The following is a 22,752-nucleotide window of genomic DNA, read 5'->3' as shown; positions in this document are numbered from 1 at the left end:
CTTGGTATGGCTCTCAGTGAGACACAGCCCCTCTCTGGACCTCTGTTTCCTCATTATAAGCTTAACCTTGGGGAACTGGAGAGATGACTCAGCAGTTGGGAGTGCCAACAGCTCTTCCAGAGGACGGGGGGGGGGGGGGGGGGGGTGTCAATTCCCAGCACCCACATGGCGGCTCACAACTGTCTGTAACTCCAGTTCCAGGGGACCTGACACCCTCACGCAGGCAGAATACCAAGGCACATAAAATAAAAATAAATAAATTTTAAGAATGACCTTGAATTGTGGTTCTAAAATGTGGGACTGGGGTTGGCTGTTTCAGATTCACTCATGGAGTCCACTAGATACACGAGTGTAGCAGGCCCTACTCTCGGGGAGTAAGATCTATTAGACTGGGCAGGGGCCCAGGCAGCAATGGTTTTAAAAGTCCCTGAGTAAGGGGCTCTGCACTCATTCACCACCCCCTCCCAGTCTCAAATGCTATGCTGGCTGCCCCAAGATGCCGTTAGGGGACGATCTACCCAAGGCTTCCCACTTCAACTTACTTGATTTAGGATGGGAGCACTGAGGGCTGTCGTCACAGTATTGCTAAGTCCTGGGCCCGATGGCAGCTTGTTCCAGGCTCCAGCATTGTGAGACCCTGGCCTCCTCCTCCCTGGGCTTATTGGAGGTGGAAGCTGAGTCTCTTTCTTGCCTGCATGATTTTACCTAACAGGTTTCTAAGTATTCAGTTTTGTGTTAGGCACTTTGATGGTATTTTTTTCCAAGTGTGGTCTAGGGACCTAACAGTAACACATTTAATCTCTTGCAAAAGGAAAAGTAACTCGCCATTTTACAGAGAAGGGGCTTTGGGTTTGGAAACATCAAGTAGCAGATTCTCAGGGCTGTGGAGCCAGGATTTGACTCTGACCATGTTGCGCTGCCTTGGCTCCTACATACAGCAATCCCCTAGGGGCTGTAGCTCCCAGACGCTGTGGACATTAATGGAAAAAACGTTTTTCTCTCTGCCTAACCAAAAAAAAAAAAAAACAAAAAACAAAAACCCAAGCCTGGACGAGGGTACTGGGAGGAGACCTCCCTGTGGATCAGGACTGAGTGGGCGGACTGTTGCCCAGTCCCTTGGAGAGAAGTCCCGGGTTACAGGAAGTCAGGCGGAGACAGGGGGATACAGGCCAAGGACATGCTGTGGGCAGACATCCCTGGACGCCTTTCCAGGCCAGGGCCAGTGTCACTGAGAACTCAGGCCCTGGAAGGAGGGGCCTGAAACTAAAGAAGCCAAACTTTCCATGAGCCACCAGCAAAAAAAAAAAGAGTGTTAAAAACAGCGTACCACAATCCTGAAAGGTGAACAACCCAGGACCCATGGTATTCCCAGGGGCCCACAGTTCTCTTAACGCTAGACGGTTGTCCCCAGAGACACCAGAGAACTGAGTTCAGTTTGCCATTCCACTGTGCATGTCTGAGAAAGACCCGTGGTGTCCAAGGTTGGTCCTGGAGGCCTTCAACCGACAGATGTATGCCTCTGCTTGTGTTGGAGCCTCACAGAATCCCCCCCCCCACACACACACACCCTCAGCCCCACTGAGGTTCCTACTGAAGAACTGTGGCTATCCCTTTACAGGGAAAGAGTCTGAAGCTTGGAGAGGCAGAGCGACTTCTTTTGATCACATGGCTCAGGCAGGCAGAGCTGAGAACAGGCCAAGCCTGTTGGCTGCACAGCCAGAGTCCCCTGCCGCATCCTAGGTCCGAGGAGCATGAGATAAGAATCTCGATGGCATAGAAATAGAATATGCTGTCTCGGAACGACATGAGTGCCACAGACATAAAGGCTTGGCTGTCTGAACTCACCAGATGTGGGGCTGAGTCAGAATCAGGAGTCACATGTGGCTGGGAGCTGAAGAAAGCTCATGTAGTTGGCTAGGAGTCTGATGGCACAGGATCAGGGTAGAGGCATGGTCTAAGCAGAGGATAGCCTGGGTCGGTGTGGACACAGGCAGAGATAAATTTCCTGGGCTGGGGGAGGGCAGCAGGAGTGGGTGGGGCTACTGAGGACCTGCTAAAGTAACCAATGTGCCACCCTCCCCCTCCTCTCTGCTGGTCTTGGGACTATGGCTATCTTTTTTTTTTTTTTTTTTGAGACAGGGTTTCTCCATAGCTTTTGGTTTGACTACGGCTATCTTTAACCCGACTGAAGAAGAGACATTTGGCCCATCCCATCTAGGTTGCTATCCAAAGAGAATAAACTAGACGTGGTTGCGGGGAAGAGTCAGCAGCCTTTTCCGGTACCCAGGAGGACACTCACTCTAACAAACTCTAGGGCAGAAGTGCATGGACTTCTTCCACATCCCTGCCAGGCTGACATGCTGCCTTTTCCGGTACCCAGGAGGACACTCACTCTAACAAACTCTAGGGCAGAAGTGCATGGACTCCTCTACCACATCCCTGCCAGGCTGACATGCTGCCTCTCCGTGCTCCCCAAGAGCACAAAGTTCAGAGACGCATGGATGCAGAGATCAGCTGAGGCTAGAAGCAGATGGCCCAGTAGGAACAGAGACTAGGCCTGGCCTTGCTCCAGCACGGTCCTGAGAGATTTTGGTAAGTGCCAAAATGTCCTCTGAGCTGCTCAGCCCTGAGTCTGCTGAGCTTAGAACCTGCACCCAAAATCCACACCACCAAGTACTCTTTGGAAGCGAGGACACACATCTACCTTCTGAGAGCAGCTAGGACATACTGCAACCAGGCTGCCTGCTGGGACATGGCATAAGTCTCAAGATCAAGACCACGATAGATATGGTTCCTGTTCCGCTTCCCACACCCATCCGCCCTCTTGTCCTGCCAATACCCAAAGAGGATCACTTCCTTTCCTCCCACCCATTTCAAAATTATTGCTCACCTTGCCTCCCTAACCTGGTTCTATGGACCGTTGGGGTTTTATGCAACCAGTACCTTCTAGATTCCAGGCTGGGGTCCTTCCTATTGTGGACAGAGCCAGTGTCTCCTTTGGTTTACATCCTATGCTGTAATGGAGCCCTCCAGACGGGATCTCTGGTTCCCATTTAGCTCCCCAAACTGGCTGGCATCTACCCAAGTCTGTTGTGACTCAGAGAGATCTGAAATCGGTGAAGAGCTGGGTCGGGGCAGTTGGGAGTCGGCACAAGCAAAGGGACACTGTGGCCCAACAGGAAGCGCAGTCAGAAAACATGGGAATGGAAAAGGCATTCTGGGCTAGAAACTGAGTGGAGTTAACACAAGAACTTGCGAGTCCAGGGCCTGGGCTGGAGAGCAGGGCCAGGAAGGTGAAGAAATCGGGTGTGCAAAGGAAAGCTGAAGTTTTGAGGTTGCAGGCATGAAACTGGGGTACCACATAACCTTCCGACCCTTCCACCTCACACTGCAATTTGAGAAAAGTGAGGTCTCAGCTCCAAGTCCTCCAGTCTCAGGCCTTGGTCACCAGCTGCAGCCCTGACTAGGTGCCCAAGGCAAGGCCCTCAACCCCAGTGAGCAGAGTGAGTCAGCTCTCCGTGGGTGTGGCAAGAAGGCTGCAGGCCAGCCTAACCCCCCACCCCCCACCGCCGACAGAAAGTGGAGGCTGTACCTGGTGTGGAAAGGAGAGCCTGCCTTGGGAAAAAGGGGTGCCACATCAACCCTTTCCCACTTGCAGTACCAGCAAAGGGGGGCCTGGCCCTTTGTAAAGGGAAATGTATTAATACCCAACGGCAGCCACCTTCCTTTCTTCCCCATCAAAGCCTTGCAGATACCTGGGTCTGCATTAGAAAGGCTCGGGGCTCTTTCATGTGTTGAGGCCCTGCGGGAAGGGGCTGAGAACACCAGGAGATTCTTCTGCTTAGCAAACCCTAAGACCAATCCATCAGCTCCAGCTCAGACTTTAGGGATGGTGGAGGATGCTGTCATGACCTGCTATCTTCTCCATTTTGGGTAAGTCTCTCCCCTCTGGAGCTCCATTTGTCTTTATGTAAAATGGGGAGACTGAGCATTTTTAGGTGTTGGGACGAACTGAGTCCTGGCCTTCAGCTGCTCTTCCCTGTCTAGAGCCTTCTAATTGAAGTTACTAGAAGCTGTGCCTAGCCTAGAGGATCAGAGGATGGGATTTTCACCTGTTGGCCTTTGACGGCAGGGTATTTAAGCCTCCATGGTGCTATTAAAGAGGGGCTTTTGTACCAGCGATTGGAGGTCCCTGTGTTGGTCTGTCTCTGCGTGTGTTTCCTCAACCTCCAGCCCCTTGCCCGAAGCTCACGAACTAGGTTCTAGTGCACAGAGCGCAGACGAGAGGCACGGTGCACGGCATTTAGGAGCTCAGCATTAATTCACAGAAACATGACAAAGCGAACACCAGAATTCAGGGTTGCAAGGCACAGGTGGCCAGCCTTGGGCTCCTCCTCTGTCCAGTGGGAGCTGCCATGTACTCTGTGATGCCCACTGTGCCCCCCAGTAGCAAAGAGTCAGATAAGGAGGGTGACCTCATTTGGTATTTATTGACAATCAGCCAGCAGAACACAAATGGGCTGGGGAGATGCCAGGAGAATGGTGGGCACAGGGGTCACTCACTATGCTGTATAAAAGTGCCCTGCTCTGTTGGGAAATGCAATGTCAGGACGGACGCCTGGTGGCCACGCCTGAATGCCATCTCTCGGGGACCCAGGACAGAGGCTTCCCTCATGTCAGGTTCCCTGTAGCATCAGGACATATGTCCTATGTGAACCATCTCTGAGTCTTGGGTGTCTCTGTCATTGGAAAGCACAGGGACAGGGGAGCAGGGTCCTGACTGTGGCCTGCATTCCTATTTCCATGGCTGGTGTTCCTCGGGCCTCCTGCCAGTCCATGGCATAAAGTCCACAGGGTGAAGGGTGGGCTCTGCCTACCTACTCCCACCCAAACCTCTCACCTGTCCTTCACCAGCCTCCCGTCTCTATACCTGTCCCTAATCCACACTAAACAGACCTAAAACGATACGCAGCGCCATGCAAGCCCCTCCCACCCCACCTTTCTGGCTCCCCCTCCCTGCTATTCCTCACTCCCTCTCGTAACCTGTGAGAATCGCCATCTCCAGCCATTCTTGGTCTCTGCTCTGGCAGGTTGGCCCCCTCCCGGCTCCCGGACAGCTCTGACCCATAAGCCCTCCCTCCAGCCTGTTCTGCAATCCATCACATCTGCCAGCCCCCTAGGTTCCCACCTCTTCTGGGAAACTTGGCCTTAACACAGGAACCCACAGAGATATTTTACTGCCCAATTCATTTCCTAACTCTATATTCAGGACCTTGGAACCCTCCAGGCTTCTCACTACCTGGAACCCCAGGTCTAAAGTCAGCTTGTATGGAAATGTGTCTTGTCAAAATGTCTGAACAAAGATATCAAATATGTCCCCGCTGAACTTGGGAGAAAGGGAATTAGCTGGCTGGAGGCTTGGGAACAAGCCCTCTTGGCCATGTGACCTTGGACCAGCTCTTCCCTCCCTGGCTTCAACACATCCCTCTGCAAAGTGAGGGCTGAGCTGGACCATTGCACTTTGAATGGACTACGTGGTGTGTGTCCATCTCGATAGAGGTCCCAGGAGAGGCAGAGGCCACAAAGAGGGGCTTATACTGGGGACTGGCACGGATGTAGTAACCTCCATCTGCCTTTCAGAATCCCAGCAGGCATAGTTGCCCCCTGCGAGGCCCCGGCCAGCCCTCCTGTTTGGTGGTCCCCAGTGTCACATCATGGACTCTTCCTCCTCCTCTGCGATCTCACGGTCCACCTCAATGGCCGTATTCTCGAAGCTGGTGATGCCTCCATATTTGCGCATGTGCACCATCAGTGGCTTTGGTGATTGGCTCCCAGCCAGCGTGGCCACATACATTCCTGTCCGGTTCTCTTCCAGGGATGGGCCCCAGTCTATAGCAGGCCGACTGGCCTGCTGAAGCCGCTGTGGCAGAGCAATGACAACGGGCGTTGAGTGTTTCCCATGACCAGGTACCCAACAAAGACCTGCCTGCACCCAGTGGGAATCTGCTCTGCCACTTCTGGACTGGTGGCATCAAGGAACCGTCTGTAAACTCCACACTGGGACATTGCCAGGATATAACCAATCGATGCTGGGAATAACATGGCTTCCGAGGCTATGAGACAAGACGCACACATGCCCTGACAAGCATCTAAGGGTAGACTCAGAGCCCACTTCAGCTCCCTTCTGCTGAAAGCCAAATCCAGACTTTCTGGGGGCTTTTATGGAAGAAGTGGAAGCCAGAACAGAGGCAGAGCCCAGTGTCCAAGAAGGGGGGAACTGATGAAGCCTACAATTCCTGATCCCCTTCATCCCGGAGGAAGAGCCCTGTACCTTGATAAAAAGAAGGGGGCCACTGACAACTGATGAAGCTCATGGGGTGCAGATTCCAAGGGTACAGTCTGAAAGCTCTTGGTCTAGTGCCAAGGCCACTGGCACTCAGACTGTGGTGGCACTCATTGGGCTATTAGAGCCAGCTCCTCGCAAACTCGCCAATGGTTTCTTCTCTTTCTTGGAATGAAATCTGAATGTTTGCCATGATCTCTGTGCCCTGCCCTGCCTACCTTCCTGTACTGATTGGTTTTTGCCAACTTGACACAAACCAAATAAATCCTTTCCACCCCAGCTTGCTTTTGGTCATGCTGTGGTATGCATGTTGTGTGTGTGTGTATTTAAGTTTACTTTTACTTTTAAATACATATATGTGCATGTATCTGTGTGTAGGTGTGTCCACGTCAGTGCAGGTGTCTGGGGAGACCAGAAGAAAGTATCAGACCTTTTGGAGCTGGAGCTACAGACAGTTGTGAGTTACCTGATATAGGAATTGAACTCGTGTCCTCTGCAAGAGCAAGTGAGTGCTCTTAACCACTGAGCCATCTCTCCAGCCCCGAGTTGTGGTGTTTTAAGGACAACAATAGAAAACAAAGTAAGCCACTCTACAACCTTGGACCTGTCGCTCTCCTTCCATTATCTGCTCCAGTCACATGGGCCTCTTTGCTGGCCTCAAACATGCCAGCTGTCCTTCTATCATGGCTTTTGTCTCTGTTGCCTGCTGCGGGAGTGCTCTCTTCCACATCACCTTGTCCATCTTGGCATCTCTCTCTGACTCTGACTGCCCTAGCTAAAATAGCATCTTTTATCACTCTATTTCTGTATTCTGCTTTTCAGTTTGTTCTTTTGAGGGGTAGCGCTTAGCCAGCACTACCAAGTCCTTAATACAAGGTCCCCGAGAGCAAGGATTTAGATGTGTCTGCACACACAAAAAGAAGTCCAAGCCGTGGTTCCTTAGCATCAGCTGTGGGGCTGTCCTGTACATGGGAGGGTGCTAACCACAATCGCAGCCTATAGTTTTTTCAGTTACCCTCCACAACCACCAACAATACCCCTGGAAACTGATCAAGGAAAAACCACCCTCTATAGACACTCCTGGTCTGGAATTGAGCACGTAGAACGCCCAAGCGCTGTGCTAGGTGTTGGCCCTTTTACTCTTTGTGGTACCTGTTCGGTTGGAAGCACCCAATAAAAGGGTCAGTCACACTCCACCCTCTCTGCTCCCACACATACCATCAGAAAGTTAAAGCACAGAGAAGTCACTTAAGTTGCCCAAAGTCACACAGGTGGGAAGTGATGGCACTGGGATTTGAACCTGCACAGGCGCCATCCTGAACTTTTCTAATGCTCTGCTTCTCTGTTCCTTAGTCTGACTGGCTCCTTTTCTCCTCACAGCAGCCTTATTGGCAGTCATCCCTGTCTTTATAGAGAAGGACAGACTAGAGGAATCTGGAGTAGGGCCATTAGCGCTGTTGGGACTCTGGTCATGGGAGGACTTCAGACTCATAATGGCCAGGGTGCCCGGGGCTCAGAGATGGGCAGGATCCCTTTGTGGTCATACAGCATATCTGCTGGTCCACTGTGGGTTGCTATCTGTCTCTTTGGAGCCCTGTTGGCTCCTGTGCCAATTACTCTCTTTAAAATAACCATTCTGTCCTAGTACCTATAAACCCAGCCGGGATCCCGGACACAGAACAAGGGAGACAGCCTACCTTCTGGGGTCTTTCAATGTTGTTCACTGGCTCTGGTCTCCAAGTTCACATCCTGACCCTTACACTATCATCAGTGGTCTTTGGATTCATTCTTCTCTTTAATCCCAGCACCACAGCCCCATGGGATATGAGGTTCAGATCATGATCCCAGTCCCAAGTGAATCTAAACCACACGGGCCTCTGCAGGCTACAAGAATCCTGCCAGGCTCTGGAGAAGATGTCGGTACAGGTGGTTTTATAACACCGAGGGCTCGACCGCAGGGCCGGAAGACTGTAGGTAGGCAGGAAAGGCAGACTCACCTCCCAAAGTGAGCCTTCCTCTCGAAGCACAGCCACCAGCATGCCAGCTGGGATCATGAGGCAGGAGAGCAGGCCCATCAGGATGCCTAGCAGTTCAGCCCAGGCAGGGAAGCGATAGCTGCCATACTCCGAGGGCTGGTACTTGACGATGCTGTACACCAGCAAGGCCTGCAGAGTGGAGACTCCGGCATCACTGGTCCTCAATGGGACTCAGAGTATGGCATGGCCTGGGTCTGGGTCTGGACACCTTAAGGCCTGAGAGAGCCTAACTGGGACTTACCCATAGTTCTAAGCTATACCAGAACCGAAGATGGTTTATCTCTGGGTCCTTTGCCAGACCTGGGCTATTGGCCAGCTTCAAAGCTGACTCAATATGAAAGTTTGTGACAGCCCAGGTTAGACATATCCTAAATCCTGAGACAGGCTCTCTCCCAGTTGCTCCCATCCTATGACGGAGACCCCCTCCCAAGGTCCTAGGAATTAGCAAAGTCCCATCCACTTGCCAGAATAGCTCAGCTCAGAAAACTAGATCCTTATGCTTACTGGTAGAGGCTCCTTCAGAGCAGGGGCAAGCCAGCTGGACTAAGTGCAAAGGGACCTGCCCTTGACCTTGGGGCCCCAGCCAACCACCTTCCCTCCCACCCCTGATTACCAGGAGTGTGGCTGGGGACAGAAACAGCCAGCAAGCCCTGAAGTAGAGGCCTGGCTTGAACCCCAGCATCATGTGAATGTCTCGGCAGAACCTCTGGATGCCTGCACAGGGGAGGAGAAGGAGTGTCCTCATGATGGGTCCCTCCGGTACCTGGGACCCCCTCCTCCACGCCTGTTTCCCTGACTGACCGCTAGCACAGGGCCCACACCCTGTTCTCTCTGAGGCGTGTCAGCCTGCCTCCCCCGGCCCTTCTCACCATATACCCGGGTGACGGCGAGGCATGTGGTGATCACCACCACCATGAGTCCGAAGCTGGCGCTGTAGTCATCCAGAAGGACCAGCCAGTACATGCCCCCCTAGAACACAAAGCACAGGACTGGGCCTCCAGCCTCGGTCTCCTTCTCTGCTGCAGCCTATCTCCTTCCGGTAGGAGGCGAGTGGGAAGCAGCTAGAGCACCGGATCTCCTAACAGAACCCATTTATGGATGAGGAAAAATGGGTTCAGAGAGGGAAATTCCCTTGTCTGGAGTCACTCAGCACGTGCACGGTTGAGGTTTAAAGCAGGTCAGAACTCTGGAGTAACTACTACAGCAAGCACTGCCCTGCCCAGCTCCCCGAGCTTGTGCGCCCCCTGCAGGTCACTCACATCGGTGGTGAGGATCAGCCCCATCAGGTACATGGCTACGCAGATGAGACCTGAGAACACCGCCTTCTTGGGCCGCAGGTAGTATGGGAATTCATCAGTCACTGCGGTCACTATGGTCTCTAGAAAGGCAAACTGCAAAGGGTATTGAGGTTAGCGTTCTACCCACACACATATCGGCGTCCACTCCCATGGGTGAGGCTCACCTGGCTATCCAGGCCAAGAGTCAGAAGCATGAAGAAGAAGAGGAAGGACCAGAAAGGTGACAGGGGCAGCATAGTCATGGCCTGTGGGTAGACAACAAAGGCCAGGCCAGGGCCTGGGCCCAGGACGTGCAGGGTCAGCAGCCTGAAGGACACAGTATGCCCCACTATGCATTCAAATACACAGGTGGCTTGTGTCTGTGTGGAACTGTTCTCATTTACCACACCCAAGTCCAGAGAAAAACACTAACTGAACACTAACATTCACACCTCGTTTCCAGGAGTCAGGCTGGCACACGACAGGTGCCCAGCACATGGGACCCTTGAATACAAATTAGCAGCCATGCACAAACACACGCAGAAACCAAATGTAGCCCCTAATCAGAACACAGGTCTGCACACACTCCTTTGTACAGAGAATCCCACCAGTACACATACTTACTCTCATCCACTGACACAAGACACGCGGATTCACAGACCACTGGCACCTTAGGTTCACTTCCACACATGCATCTCAACCCGGGACGTGACTTGAGTGGGCAAACAAGACCCAAAAGATAAGACAGCCTCATACAGAAACTCTCTCGTCTCTAGCAGATTGTTTCATACTCTTGCACACCCATGCATCTACACACGGATGCTCCCACACACGTGCGTGCGTGCGCGTGAACACAGCTATTCCCTATTTCGCCAGTCTGTGTTGATAGCATGCCCTGTGGCCCAGTCACCAGTCACCCAACCAAACCCTCAAATGCTACCCCCACCTACCTGCTTTGGCCACTTGGTCCACCGGCACACCCAGCTCCTGAGACATGTAGCCCAGCACCGAGAAGATAGCGAAGCCAGCCAGGATACTGGTGATGGCATTGCCCAGAGTAACAATGAACGTGTCTCTGCCGGGAGAGTCCAAACCCAAGCCAGGGTGAGCCGGCCACAACCTCAACCCAAGAGAGCCTCCTGGGCAACTGTCCTCCTGAGTTTGGCCCCTGGCACTGGGAAGCTTGCAGGCACTGACCTGTAGATGTTCTGGTGGAATGTGTTGTAGGAGGCAAAGGTGAGGAGACCCCCAAAACCCACTCCCAGGGAGTAAAAGATCTGAAGAGCAGCTTCAATCCACACCTGTGCCAAGGAAAGAGGGACGGGGAAGGCAGGGAGGGCCCAGGAGAAGAGGAGGAGGGTGAGAGATAGGTTCAGGAATGAGGAATATCTGGGGTCACAAATGAGGGCCAGGAGCAGATTCAGCCCCAGCACTTATGATGCAGGACGTGGGCAAGTCCTTCCCCTTTTCTGAGACTCAGTTTACCACCCAGGGTCTAGCAAATGGTCTCTAAGCCTGGCCCAGTCTTGAGGGAAGGTGTGACTAATGTAGAGTTGGCAACAGACTGGAGCTGAACACAGGCCCATGTAACCACTTTACTCCCTACCTGGAGTCAGAGGTATCTGAACTGGGATCCATCTTTACCAGTTTTTAACTGTACATCCTGGACAAGCCCTGTTACCTCTCTGCGCTCCCTCATCTGTGGTGAAGGACCTAGAATAGTGCCTGCCTTGTGGGGAGGCACAGTGAGGGTTAAATCACTATGAAAGTAGAGCAGTCTCAGGTACAGTCAACGGTCAATAGTGTCAGCTGTCGAACCATGCTGTGGTCATCACTGGTACGAAGTCCCCATCTGGGCTTTGGAGCCAGACAGATCTGAATGGAGCCCCAGCTATGAGACCTTATTATGCCCATCACTAATTCTTGTAAGCGTCTCTCTCTCTCTCTCTCTCTCTCTCTCTCTCTCTCTCTCTCTCTCTCTCTCTCTGTGTGTGTGTGTGTGTGTGTGTGTGTGTGACTGCTTCATAGGATTTTAAAGAATAAACGTTGATACACAAGAAGGGCTGGTAAATTGCTACTGCTGGAGGCTCCCCTTGGAGGGTTTCCACCCCTGCCCCCCTCTCCTTTCATGCTCCCCGCTCACCTTGGAAGACAATAGGTGGTGGAACTGGGGTGTGAGATAGAACTGGATGCCCTTCCAGGCCCCGGGAAGGGTCACTCCTCGCACTAACAACATGAGCAGGATGAGGTAGGGAAAGGTGGCCGTGAAATACACCACCTGGAAGAGGGCAGGTGGGAGTGGCAGAGGATTCCGTACAGCTCTGCCTGACCCAGACTTCATCCCGGACACCCACCTTTTCAACTTTTGGTGGTTCTGAACCAGGAACAGCCATCATTCTGGTCCTGCTCCCTCCATCAGCAGCCCAGTGTTGCTACCCTCCTTCCAAGGCCCCCCAGTCCCGTTTCTACTACTTCCCCTGATACAGGCTAGCACCACTGGTGGTGAGTCTCCTCCTCCTGTGCCTAGCTGGTACCCCTGTAAGCCACCAGACACCCCCAACTTCTTGAACATCTAGTCGGCCACTTCTCTATCTCATCTTCTGCCTTGATGGTGACCGTGGTGGCCCCTCCTGGCTAATATTTCTACCCTATATTGTATAGTGATGTCCTCTTGCTTAGCCAAGGTCATTTATGGCCTTTGACAAACATCCGATTGCCCTTCTCTCTGCCCACCACCTGCAGTGCCTACTGAGTATATCTAGTTTGTCTTCACCTGCTAACAGTAATCCAACTTTCCCTACAAGGGATTCACTTCATGTCCAGCAGCAGGGTGGGCTCATGAACAGGCCAAGTCAAACAGATAATCCTTTCCTGCCACAAAGATCAGGTATGGGGTGGGTGGGTAAGTTGTGGTAAGCCTGCCTTACCCAATAAGGTAAGTTCTACAAGATCTGCAGACTGGAGAAGCAGGTGGAGGAAGGCTTCAGTGAGAGAAAGATCAGAGGAGCATAGTGTGGTAACAGCCATGGAACCCCAGACCTACCCATGCCAAAGTTGTCTCCCACCTGGGAGGGGGGGTGCTTTCCAGTTAGTGTAACATCTGGGTACAGATCACCTGCTGCTCCAAGAGGTCTGATCTATATACCCACCACATAAGCATTCCACACACCCTCACTGAATCTGCAAATTGCCAAGCTCTGAGCAAGGACGCCAACTTGAATAATCTATGGGTATTGCCCAAAGCAGGTACCCAGCCTAGAGAAGCAGGGAGGCCCAGGGTCCCTAGTAACCTCCATGCCCTCTGAGCAGAGCCCTCCCCAGGTACTCTCTTCCCCTCACCAGGTGAATTCTATCACCTTCTCAACCTTGGCCATCACCCTACCTCCTCTCCAGTCCCTGAATTTTGGCCCCCTGCCTCCCAAGCCTCACCTTGCCCGAGGACTTCACCCCTTTGAGGATACAGAGGAACACGATGACCCAGGCCAGCAGGAGGCAGAGGCAGAGGTTCCAGCGAATCTCTCCCGGTTGCCCGATGCCCTGGCTGCCCTGAATGTGCAGGACATAGCGACTGTGGGAGACAACAATCGGAGAATCCTCTGGTCACCCTGCCACACTCCATAGGTATGTGGGGGGCGTCATGTCCAGTAGCTTCCCCCGCCATGTGATGCTTTGGAAATCCCTCCCATTTTTCTCAGACTGGTTGAGCCCAGCTTGCCTCTAGCTCTCCCCACCTCCTTTGGGGCACAAACAGCAGGTGTAGGCTTGATGAACCTGGCATTTGCAAACGTATACACACGGGGGAACCCTTGCGAGTGATCATGAGCAAGGGGAAGGGGGGACTAGTCACCCAGGGTCTGGGCTCCTCTAGAACATCCTGGAACAAGACCCGAGAGTCGGGAATCCTTAGTATCACCATTGCCGCTACTGAGCAAGCTCCTGACCCTTGTTTTTCAGCTGGGATAGGCTAATTAGCCCCAATGTCTTCCCGAAGCCAACATTCCGGGGCTCATGAGAGCCTGGCACTGGAATGATAGCTTTATCCATGTTGCCTGTTTAAACCTCCCAGGCAACCTTCATCTCACCTCTGCTCTTACACTAATCTGAGATGGTTCTAACTCCATAGGGCCCAGGCTCTATGGTAAGTGTTTTACCAAATGACATAGTAGTGAATTCAATAAATGCTCATTCAAAGAACGGATACATGAGAGAGTGGCTTAAATGGACAAAGGTCCTATGAAGCTGGTGTGGTTACCACCCCCACTGCGACAGTGGAAGAAACTGAGACTCTAACATGTCACTTTTGATAATAAACGTCACTCTCATTAATAAACGGGTACCTACTAAACCCCTCACCCTGGAGCTAGACCACAGTTCTGATGTACTCTTTCCTGCACAGTCACCTTCTGAATTAGTCACGGCAGTTGTCCTGTTCTAAAAGTAGCTGGCCAGGAGAGGAGCCTCCACGGGCTGGCACAGCACCCCCTCCTCCTGCCCACCCTCAGAGGCTTCCCCAGTCCCACCAACCTCCAGTACTCCTCGCTGGGGCTGACAGTACTGCTGAGGTTAAGGGGCAGCACCCCATTGCCATCCCTGGGGCCTCTGTGCTCCAGGCAGCGCTCTGTGTTCCACCAGTTGCCACAGTGCTCCCAGGGCAAGTTGCTGGTGAGGGAGGCGAAGAGGTAGAAGAGGACATAGGCAATGATCATGTTGTAGTAGATGGCCACCAGGCCTACGATGAGCAACATGGCCGCTCCTGCACCTGGAGCAGGGGAGGGACAGCGTCACCTCCCTGCTAGAGCCGGAGAGGAGGGCAACTTCTCCCCCAAGGTTCCCGCTGGCTCGCTGGCTCGACAAAGCCAGGAATCACTGCGGCCTTACCTTTGAAGAGGGGGCTGATTTTCCAGACAGCCAGGGGTCCCAGGCTGGAGAACTGGCCCAGGGAGAGCTCAAGAAAGAAGAGGGGGATGCCGCAGATGGCCAACATGAGGAAGTAGGGAACAAGGAAGGCTCCTGCAGAGAGGAAGCAGATGGGGGTGGGAGTCAGGTGAACTCCCCCCAAGGCCCCACCGCTGTCCCTTGACAGCAGCCACCTACCATCCACCTGTGGGGGATGGAGCACGTCTCCCAAGAGTCACTGAGGCCGGGGGAGCTAGTGGGTATTTGCACATTCCTGTAGCAAGAGAGCCCAGGAGTGGCTGGGCACAGAGCAGACACTCCAGAAGCACCTGCTGAGTGAGTGAATTCGTGAAGAGTGGATAAATGAGTTATCTTGCCAAGAGCGCCAGCTCTGCACCTCCAGAATCGGTTCCAGTAGTCCCTTCCTCATGAATGCTGCCTCAGACGAGCTGGCTGACACCTGAGATTTCATGGGCCTTGCAGTTTCCTGGCATCCTTCCCCTTCTCTTCGCACATAGACAGCCACCTCCTTCAGACAGCTGCCTACTACCAGCTGGCTCTGGAAGGGCTGGAGTCGCACAGCTAGCCCTCTGCCCTCCCTCCTGAAGAGATGTGGGTAAATATCCAAGTCACACCCCTCACTTCCCTTGCAATCCTGTATATGGATTCATTCAGGTGATCGTTTTTTGTTGCTTTTGTTTTTGAGACAGGGTTTCTCTGTAGCTTTGGAGCCTGTCCTGGAACTCGTTCTGTAGACCAGGCTGGCCTGCCTCTACCTCCTGAGTGCTGGGATTAAAGGCGTGCGCCACCACCGCCCGGCCAATTCAGGTGATCTTCTAAGAGGTTCTGGATGGCTAAACCCTCCAGAGCAGAGTCATTCCGGAAGTGACTATGTCTGGGCTCCCCACCCCAACTTCATGGATGAGGGCTGCTTGTCTGAGGAAAAAGTGAGATCAACATACAGAAAGGATAGGGAAGCAGGGAGTGGGGGAGGGGAGAGTCCTGAGGTTTTGGAGGCCTATGGTGGGCTCACGATTTTGCTTGCTCTAGTGTTACCTGGGTTTCTCTTTACCAACACACACTTCTTAACAAGTTTGGGAGAGGGATTTGGAGCTATAGTAAGAGCACGTAGCCCTGGGGAAGACAGTTGGAAGGTTGAATCTGCATCATATGACCTTGAACAAATAATTTGGCCTCTCCAGACCCCAATCACCTCAGCATTTCCAAGGTGCCTACCTACAAGGGTTGTTCTCAGGGCATGAGACAGGCACCAAGCCCAGGATCTAGCCCTAGCCATTGTTGATGAGGCTTAGAATGTTAACCTGATGGAGAATCAAGGACAAAGGGAATTGCTTGTAAAATAGCATAGATCTTGTGTCTGCAATCTGAATGGAAAGAATCAGGAGAGGGGACACTGAAGATTCTAGAGCAGGAATAGTGGGTGGGGCAGGGCATTGGAGGAGGTGTGGGAGGGGACAGGAGACAAGGCAAAGTGTATGAGTAGTGACTGTGGGTACTACACTTTACACTGTGAGCTAGTGGGCAGCTCCTCCTGCCCATGAAGAGTCTGGGATGGTGATGAAAAGAGCATCCTTCCTTCTAAGTTTACTTCCAAGGTCACTGTATAGCTCCCCCAACACAAGAAGTCTTGATCTGTCACCCCAGCTACTCCCAAGAGGTCCCCAGACTCATACCGCCTCCATTAGTGTAGGCTCGGTAGGGAAACCGCCAGACATTTCCCAAGCCCACGCAGTAGCCGATACAAGACAGCAAGAAGTCCAGCTTGCCCGTCCAGTTGCCCCTGTCTGCTGCAAAGTCCACATCCAAGTCCACATCACCCTGGTCACTGGGGGTCATCAGCAGGTCTGGGGTGACAGGCTGCCAGGAAAGGGGAACAAAACAAAGAGGGAGGTGGATGAGGCCAGAGTGGAGCTGGGAACTCAAGCCAAGACCGTGGAACTGGACAGGGCTGAGTGGGAGATGCTCTATCAGGTCAGATAATCAAGTGGCTTCACCTGGTTGCAAGAGGCTCTAGTTTGGAGATCTTGAGGGACCAGCAGGGTAGCTCAGGCCTTAGGAAACTGTCTGGCTTCATCTTGGCCAGCAGAAACAGGCCAAGAATGATCCTATTTTAATACCATGGCCAACGATGGCCTTTGTGACGGTCATTGTGTGTTAGTGATCATAGCACTAAACTTTCTACTCATGTCACCTGAGCCAACTACTCACCCACACTGCATTCCGAGCTCAAGGAAAGGCAAGGCTCCGGGAGGGGTCATGACCTACCTGAGGCTTTTGCCTGCTTGGCTGTTAGGAGAGCCACATCTGGCACCCAGCACTCATGAGGCTAATAGTCTGGTGTTTACCCACTTGGAGGTTATCTCCATCAGGATACTAGGACACCCAAGGACAGGTGGACATCCTGCAAGGTGTTCGGGAAAAGAGGCTCCAGGGGTGACAGAGAGAAGAAATCAGGGTACCCTTGGTAGGGGAGGCAAAGAACTTGACTGATGTGGGCTTCCCTGAGGAAGGCATCCAAATTCTGTCTTGTGGCTCAGAGAGCCTAGCAGGGACTGTGGGTTTCGCCTGCACTCAGAAAGAAACCTCTTATGCTCTGTCTCAGAGAGTCAGAGTCCAACTGTCATTAATGGAGAGGAAAATGCAGACAAGAATGAGGTCAAGTGTCCTGACTGGTTCCTTCCAGGATCTGCTGTGGTTGGCGCGGCCCCCTAGGTACTCTCCCTGTGGCTGGGGCTAAGAGGCCGAGGTCAGCTCCAGACGCTTGGGATCTGGGCCCCAAAGAACGCAAGCTGGCCTGTTTGTGAGTTATTCTGGTCTGGGCATCTTGGCCCCAAAGAATGCAAGTTGGCCTGTTTGTGAGTTATTCTGGCTTTAGTACCTGAAGGAGGCTCGGAGGTACCAGGAGGACCATCTGAAATTCAGAGAGCAACTCCCAGGAAGGAACTTGGGAGGGGGTCAGAAGAGGGCAGCCCACATTGCCTCTTTGCTTTTGAAACTCCCTAGTGCCCAGGAGAATGGAAATACAAAGCAGACCAATCGGTAAATATCCAGCCATGGTGTGTACCACAGGAGAAAAGCACATGCCCTCAGCTTCCTATCCTGGGAAATCCTGGGAACCAGGGCACTGATTCTGGCCCCTGGCCTATGCTAATACACTGTGTGACCATAGTCTTCTGAGCCTCAGTTTCCCCATCTACACAATGTGGAGATTGGGGAGATCATTGTTTCCAGAAACATATCCTTTGAGGTGCTCTTAGGCATTCTGTGGAAGAATTCTCCAGTCAAAAGCTGGGTTAATACAATTTAAAATATTTATCTTCACTTGCAGGACCGGACAGCTTATTTAGTGAGCCAGGCCATTCCAAATAGGGACTAGAATAGCAATGTTCCTAATTTCTGTTTAAGAAAAGGGTCTCAAGTGCTGGTACCTGTGAGTCTAGGCAGTGTCAGGGAGCCAAGGTCTTCGCTAGAGGCTCACAATGACTGGGGGCCAGGTAAGAGCCTCCCCAGGGACTCAGCCAAACCACAGACTAGAGGAGTTTTCTTCCTAAAGACTTTCCACCCAAAATAGATAGTGACAGAGGAGGCGTCACCCAGCACTGGCCACATGAGCATTACTGATGAAAGGGGAGCCGGGGTGTGGCTCAGTGGTGAGCATCTGTCCTCATAGACCAGGCCTGGCTTCCATCCCTGGAAGGAGAATAGAGGTGAACGAAGTATCACACAGCTGGAGATGTCTGCTCTAGTGTCAGGCTGGACAGTGGATCCTGCGGCCGCACTGAAATTGCAGGCTTGAGGTGACTCAGTGACAGCAGTGTGGCCATGGCAGCAAGTGTGTTTGTGGTTAGGCAACAGTGTCAGGGACAGCCTGGCATAATTGTGGGTGATGGTGACAGACAAAATGAAAAAGGTGCTTTAAAACTAAGATCCGTAGATGCTGGAGTGGCGGTTTTCCGCTGTGGCCTAGGACAGGCTGTGGTGAGGGTGACAGCAACTCCCAGGCTTAGCTGAGCTCCTCCCTCCCCACCCTCCCCTGCTCTCCGGCTGCTTCTCTAGTTGTGAGAATCAGCCTTTGGGGACCCTCAGGCTTGTACAGGCAGCCTAAAAGCAAGGCGGTGTCAGCCAGCTACCCTTGTCACTAGGGTCCAAGGTAGGCCTGTCACCCACAGACACCCTGCCCCTTTCAGGCGGGCTGACAGGAGGTCCCAGTAATGAGGCTCTTCTGATCCCCTCAGAGACGCTGCCCTTTCCACACTCACAGAGCAGTCCGATCCGTTTCCATGGCGACGAGAGTTCTAAGAGCAGAAGGCTGCCAACTGGTCCCCCACCTCCCCCAATCAGAAGGAAGCTTTTTCCTATTCTAGGGCCAGGGGATAGGGGGTCCCCCAAAGCTGAGCCAATCAGGAACCTACATGACACCCTAGCCTCACCATCAGGTGAATTCCAGGAGGCTTTGGGGATGCTCCAGGAGCTGCAGACAGCAGCCAAGTAAATGGGGCAGGGCAAGAACCTACCTGGCTGGCTTTTCTTTTCCACCTGGTTGGGAGCTCCCGCTCTCCACTCTGAATCATTCAGGAAAACACTTCTGAGCATGCACCTGCACCCCCCCCTTTTAGGAACCAACAAATATGGGTCCCCACTCCCAGACATCAGAAGAAGGGGGCTAGGAGAGAGAGTACTGCCAAGCCTGGGGGGGGGGGTCCTCTACCGTCTTGTAGAGACAAACAGCATTGGGGAATCCCCACTTCACTGCAGAAAACAGAGCTTCAGAAAGGAAAGGGAGGGGCCCAAGGTCAAATGGCAAGTCAAGGGCAGAGCTCTCCTAAGACCAGATCCCCACCCCAGCCCAGCCAGGTGCTACTCTGCTGACCCTTGGCATTGCTCACAAATGCCCTCTTCTCTCTGAGTCATGGGGGTGGGGGGGCGTCAGCTCTGTTCTGCTTGTTCTAGGTAGCTTCTACTTCCAGGTAAGTCGTGAAGCACTTCCTTCTATGCCTCAGCTGCCCCATCTATAAAATGGGCTAGTGGAGTCTAGTGCGTGGCTCAAGGAGAAGAGGCTGGAGAAGCTCCTGTGGAGCACCCAGCAAGAGCTTTCTACCGCGTGCTATCACGTGTGGCTGTGACAGAGAGGGGAAGAGGTTCTAGTGGGAAGGAAGAGCAAAGAAGAGAAAGAAAACCCTCGGGGGAATGGGGACAAGACCCAATATGATCCAAGAGACCATAAACGGCTTTAAGAAGTGACTCCTGTCAGCCAATAGAAAAGACCCAACTATCCCAGCGTTTCCAGGCCTGGGAGCATAAGGACAGAAATCGTGAATGAAGGCGTGTGTGTGTGTGTGTGTGTGTGTGTGTGTGTGTGTGTGTGTGTGTGTTGTGATAACAGCAGCCAGCCCCGGTGAAGTCTTTTCCATTGTAGTGGCCCCTTCCTGTTTATAGCATCTTCACATCTCACACAACCCAGTGGGTGAGGGGTTGTTTTCTCCACACGGGAGATGACTGGCTGGAGAATGAACCTGACCAGTTACCACCTAGTGGCAGCTTCCGAAGCAGTACTCAGTTCTCTTACCCTGTCTAGGGCTGACTCTTTAAAGCTAGTCGCCGGAAAACTTACCTCAGTAGTCCCCCTCCCCCACAAACAACCGGGAGGTCCAGCATGGAAGGTAGAGAGATCGAGGTCTGCCTGATATCTCTACCGGTACCCTACCTCCTATTTTTAGGTACCCAGATCCCACCCTTGCTCCCTTCAGTCCCAATCACGGACTGCCTGGGGTCTCCTCAGGGGAGAAGTCGGCTCAGCAGGAAAGGGAAGGCTGCAGTGAAAATTTACAAGGGAGACAGCAGAGGGACCCGGCCCAAGTCCTTAGGACTGAAGTGAGTGTGCTGGAGGCGGACAGAGGCCCTTGGGTCTATACAGCGTATCCAGGAGAGGTCAGGGCGTGATACTACCTCAGAAGAGCTCTGTAGCGCTTAACGCCCCCACCTTGTCAGGCCCTGGTAGAACAGATGGTGAACTGGAAGAGGGGGCGGTATCTGACCCCAGTCATCCATCCGAGCCCCCTGGGGCTGCAGACACCTGTTTGCAGATGGAGCACAGTGAATCTGGACCCTAGCTCTACACCGCGACCCACCAGTGGAGATCGTGACCCCGCCCCTCCCCGTAATCCATCTTGGGAGGAGGTTCTCTAGCCTTGCTGGTTGGGGTGGGGGGGACATCTTTGGCCCGTCCGATCCTCCCAGCCTCAGGCAGGTGCGCTCCGCCCTCGTGCCCTACCTTGCGAAGGTGAGCTCCCTGGAGCTTCTTCATCTTGGAGAACTGGCGCTGGTGCTTGCTGGAGAGCAGAGAGCCAGCGAGGCGGGCGGAGCGCTGGTCCTACCGCTGCGCCTTTGCCCCCCGCGGCTCCCGCGCACCGGCTGAGGAGGGCGCAGGCGCTGCCGTGAGGCCGCTGCGGGCGTGGGGCGCTGCGAACGCCCTGACTCTCTGTCTCTCTCTCTCTGCTCAGCGCCCTACGCCGGGAAGACACCCAGACAGATCTGATGACGGACAGACGGCGGCGGGGGGATGCGCGCGCCCCCGCACGCAGAGATGCGGATTGGAGCGGCCGGAGCGGGTGGGGAGGGGGGTGCGTGACAGAAACCATCGGCAGCAGCTATGGTCTCCTGCGTGACCTTGGGCAAGTGACTGCCTTCTCTGGGTTTCCCTTTCATTAGATGGGCGAGCAGAGACGCGGGCAGAGTGCTCCTGAACACTAATATTCATGTGTGGAGTTCTAGCACACTACATCTTCATTGCTCATGACCTTAAGTTTCTTACCTTACACTTTACTGGGCCGTAAGGAACTCAGGGAGGCCAAACAAAACAACCAGCATGGAGCTGCCACACAGTAGGCATTCAAGTAAAGCTGCTTGTTACTGACTGTTGTTTCCAGTAGTCTATCAGTACTTCTCCAGTACCTTAAAATGATCCTGGCCTCATCTCGTTTTCTCAACATAGAGAGGCCCGTGTTAGTCCTTCTATTTCACAGGTGAAGAAATTAAAGAACAGGTAAGGCCACACAGTTAGTGTGTGACATCAACAACAGTCAGGCTTCATAGACTTCCCATAGAAATAGTGGCCCCAGCACTACCCCTCTTCATGGGATGAAAGTGCAATTGGGAGGCTTGGGGGAGGAAAAGGACAGGTAGGTCTCACTGTGCTGTGGTGGCTTGTGATGTAATGATAAACCAAGTTCCTGTCTACCAGCACTATGGCCTCAGAGACACGTGTTTTATCTATGACTAGGGCTATCAGCCAGCAGGTATCTGGCTGAGCTCTCTGAGCGCCTGGGCATCTTGTGAGCCTTCTGCTAGGATGGGGAAATAAGAGCTGGGGTGTCTGAGAGATCAGAGCACTAGGAGAAACCAGACATGGCAAATCCCTGGCCGCTAAAGGTGCCCCCTTCAGACATTTGCCATTAACATGTTTGCCAGCTCCAGCAGGGAGAGGACTTCAGGAGATGGCAGGATAGGTCTGCTCTGACCTCTGGGGTTTGAGAAGAGGAGAAAGCTCCAGAGTTCCTGAGCTGGGCAGAGGGCCCACCTCGGATTCCCAACATCTGAGCTATTCCTACCAGAGTCTAACCAGTCAAGGCTTCCCTGACTTAGGAGGAAGGAGCTTCCTCTAGCTGCTTCTGCCCCTAGGAACCTCAGGAGGCCAAGATGGGCAGAGGGCATTTCCTGAGCCCTGCTGTATTATGATGGGCGCTCATGTCTAGTATTCAATTATTAATTCTTCCCAACAGCCCCAGAAAGCAGGTATGTGTAGAACAAATTTTATACATGAGGAAACTTGCTCAAAGGAATGATGTCATATGCCCAAGACCTCAGAGAATCTCTGGGCTTTGGAATAAGCCTGGAGTGATTATGGCCCTGTCTGGGGAGGACCAGAGGCCTGGGGCTCAGGAAGGAGGCTCTTGCAGGTTCCCCCTCCTACTATTCTCCCTTTGCCACTGGAAACTGTCAGGCCTTTGGAAGGTCCAGAGGACTTCGGGACAGGGCTGGGGTGAGGCCATTGACTTTGGATCCCAGAATACTGGCCTCTTTCTGGCCCCTGCATAGCAGCATGTGGTTGGAAGTCGGAGGCCAGACTGAAACTTAGCCTTCCTTGAGCAAGTATGATGACCACTGAGCTTTGGCGATAGTC

The 22,752-nt window shown here is 53.1% G+C and overlaps 1 protein-coding gene across 1 annotated transcript; it reads right to left on the bottom strand.

Moving 5' to 3' along the window:
• Positions 1 to 4,466: 4,466 nt before the first annotated feature.
• On the bottom strand, positions 4,467 to 21,066 carry Slc6a7 (solute carrier family 6 member 7). Its single transcript, XM_075968546.1, has 14 exons — positions 20,845 to 21,066; positions 16,247 to 16,430; positions 14,535 to 14,666; positions 14,181 to 14,415; positions 13,086 to 13,224; positions 11,800 to 11,934; positions 10,854 to 10,957; positions 10,607 to 10,731; positions 9,842 to 9,954; positions 9,639 to 9,770; positions 9,249 to 9,348; positions 8,993 to 9,093; positions 8,341 to 8,508; positions 4,467 to 5,920 (listed from the first exon to the last, which is right to left on the bottom strand). Exons 1-14 carry the CDS (start codon positions 20,875 to 20,877, stop codon positions 5,708 to 5,710), a joined length of 1,914 nt encoding a protein of 637 aa, XP_075824661.1. The 5' UTR covers positions 20,878 to 21,066; the 3' UTR covers positions 4,467 to 5,707.
• Positions 21,067 to 22,752: the final 1,686 nt, after the last annotated feature.

This window comes from Microtus pennsylvanicus, chromosome 4, assembly GCF_037038515.1.
Source record: "Microtus pennsylvanicus isolate mMicPen1 chromosome 4, mMicPen1.hap1, whole genome shotgun sequence".
In the NCBI taxonomy this organism is placed as follows: Eukaryota; Metazoa; Chordata; class Mammalia; order Rodentia; family Cricetidae; genus Microtus; species Microtus pennsylvanicus.
This window is presented reverse-complemented; position numbering and strand designations above follow the sequence as displayed.

What these genes read in the sequence shown, in the direction of transcription:
- Slc6a7 (XM_075968546.1), bottom strand. Translation starts at nt 20,877, where the DNA reads ATGAAGAAGCTCCAGGGAGCTCACCTTCGCAAG. An exon ending in AGGGAGCTCACCTTCGCAAG is followed by an intron (nt 16,431 to 20,844) that starts GTAGGGCACGAG and finishes CTTTCCTGGCAG; the next exon opens with CCTGTCACCCCAGACCTGCT. An exon ending in CGCCGTCACCCGGGTATATG is followed by an intron (nt 9,094 to 9,248) that starts GTGAGAAGGGCC and finishes TCCCCTGTGCAG; the next exon opens with GCATCCAGAGGTTCTGCCGA.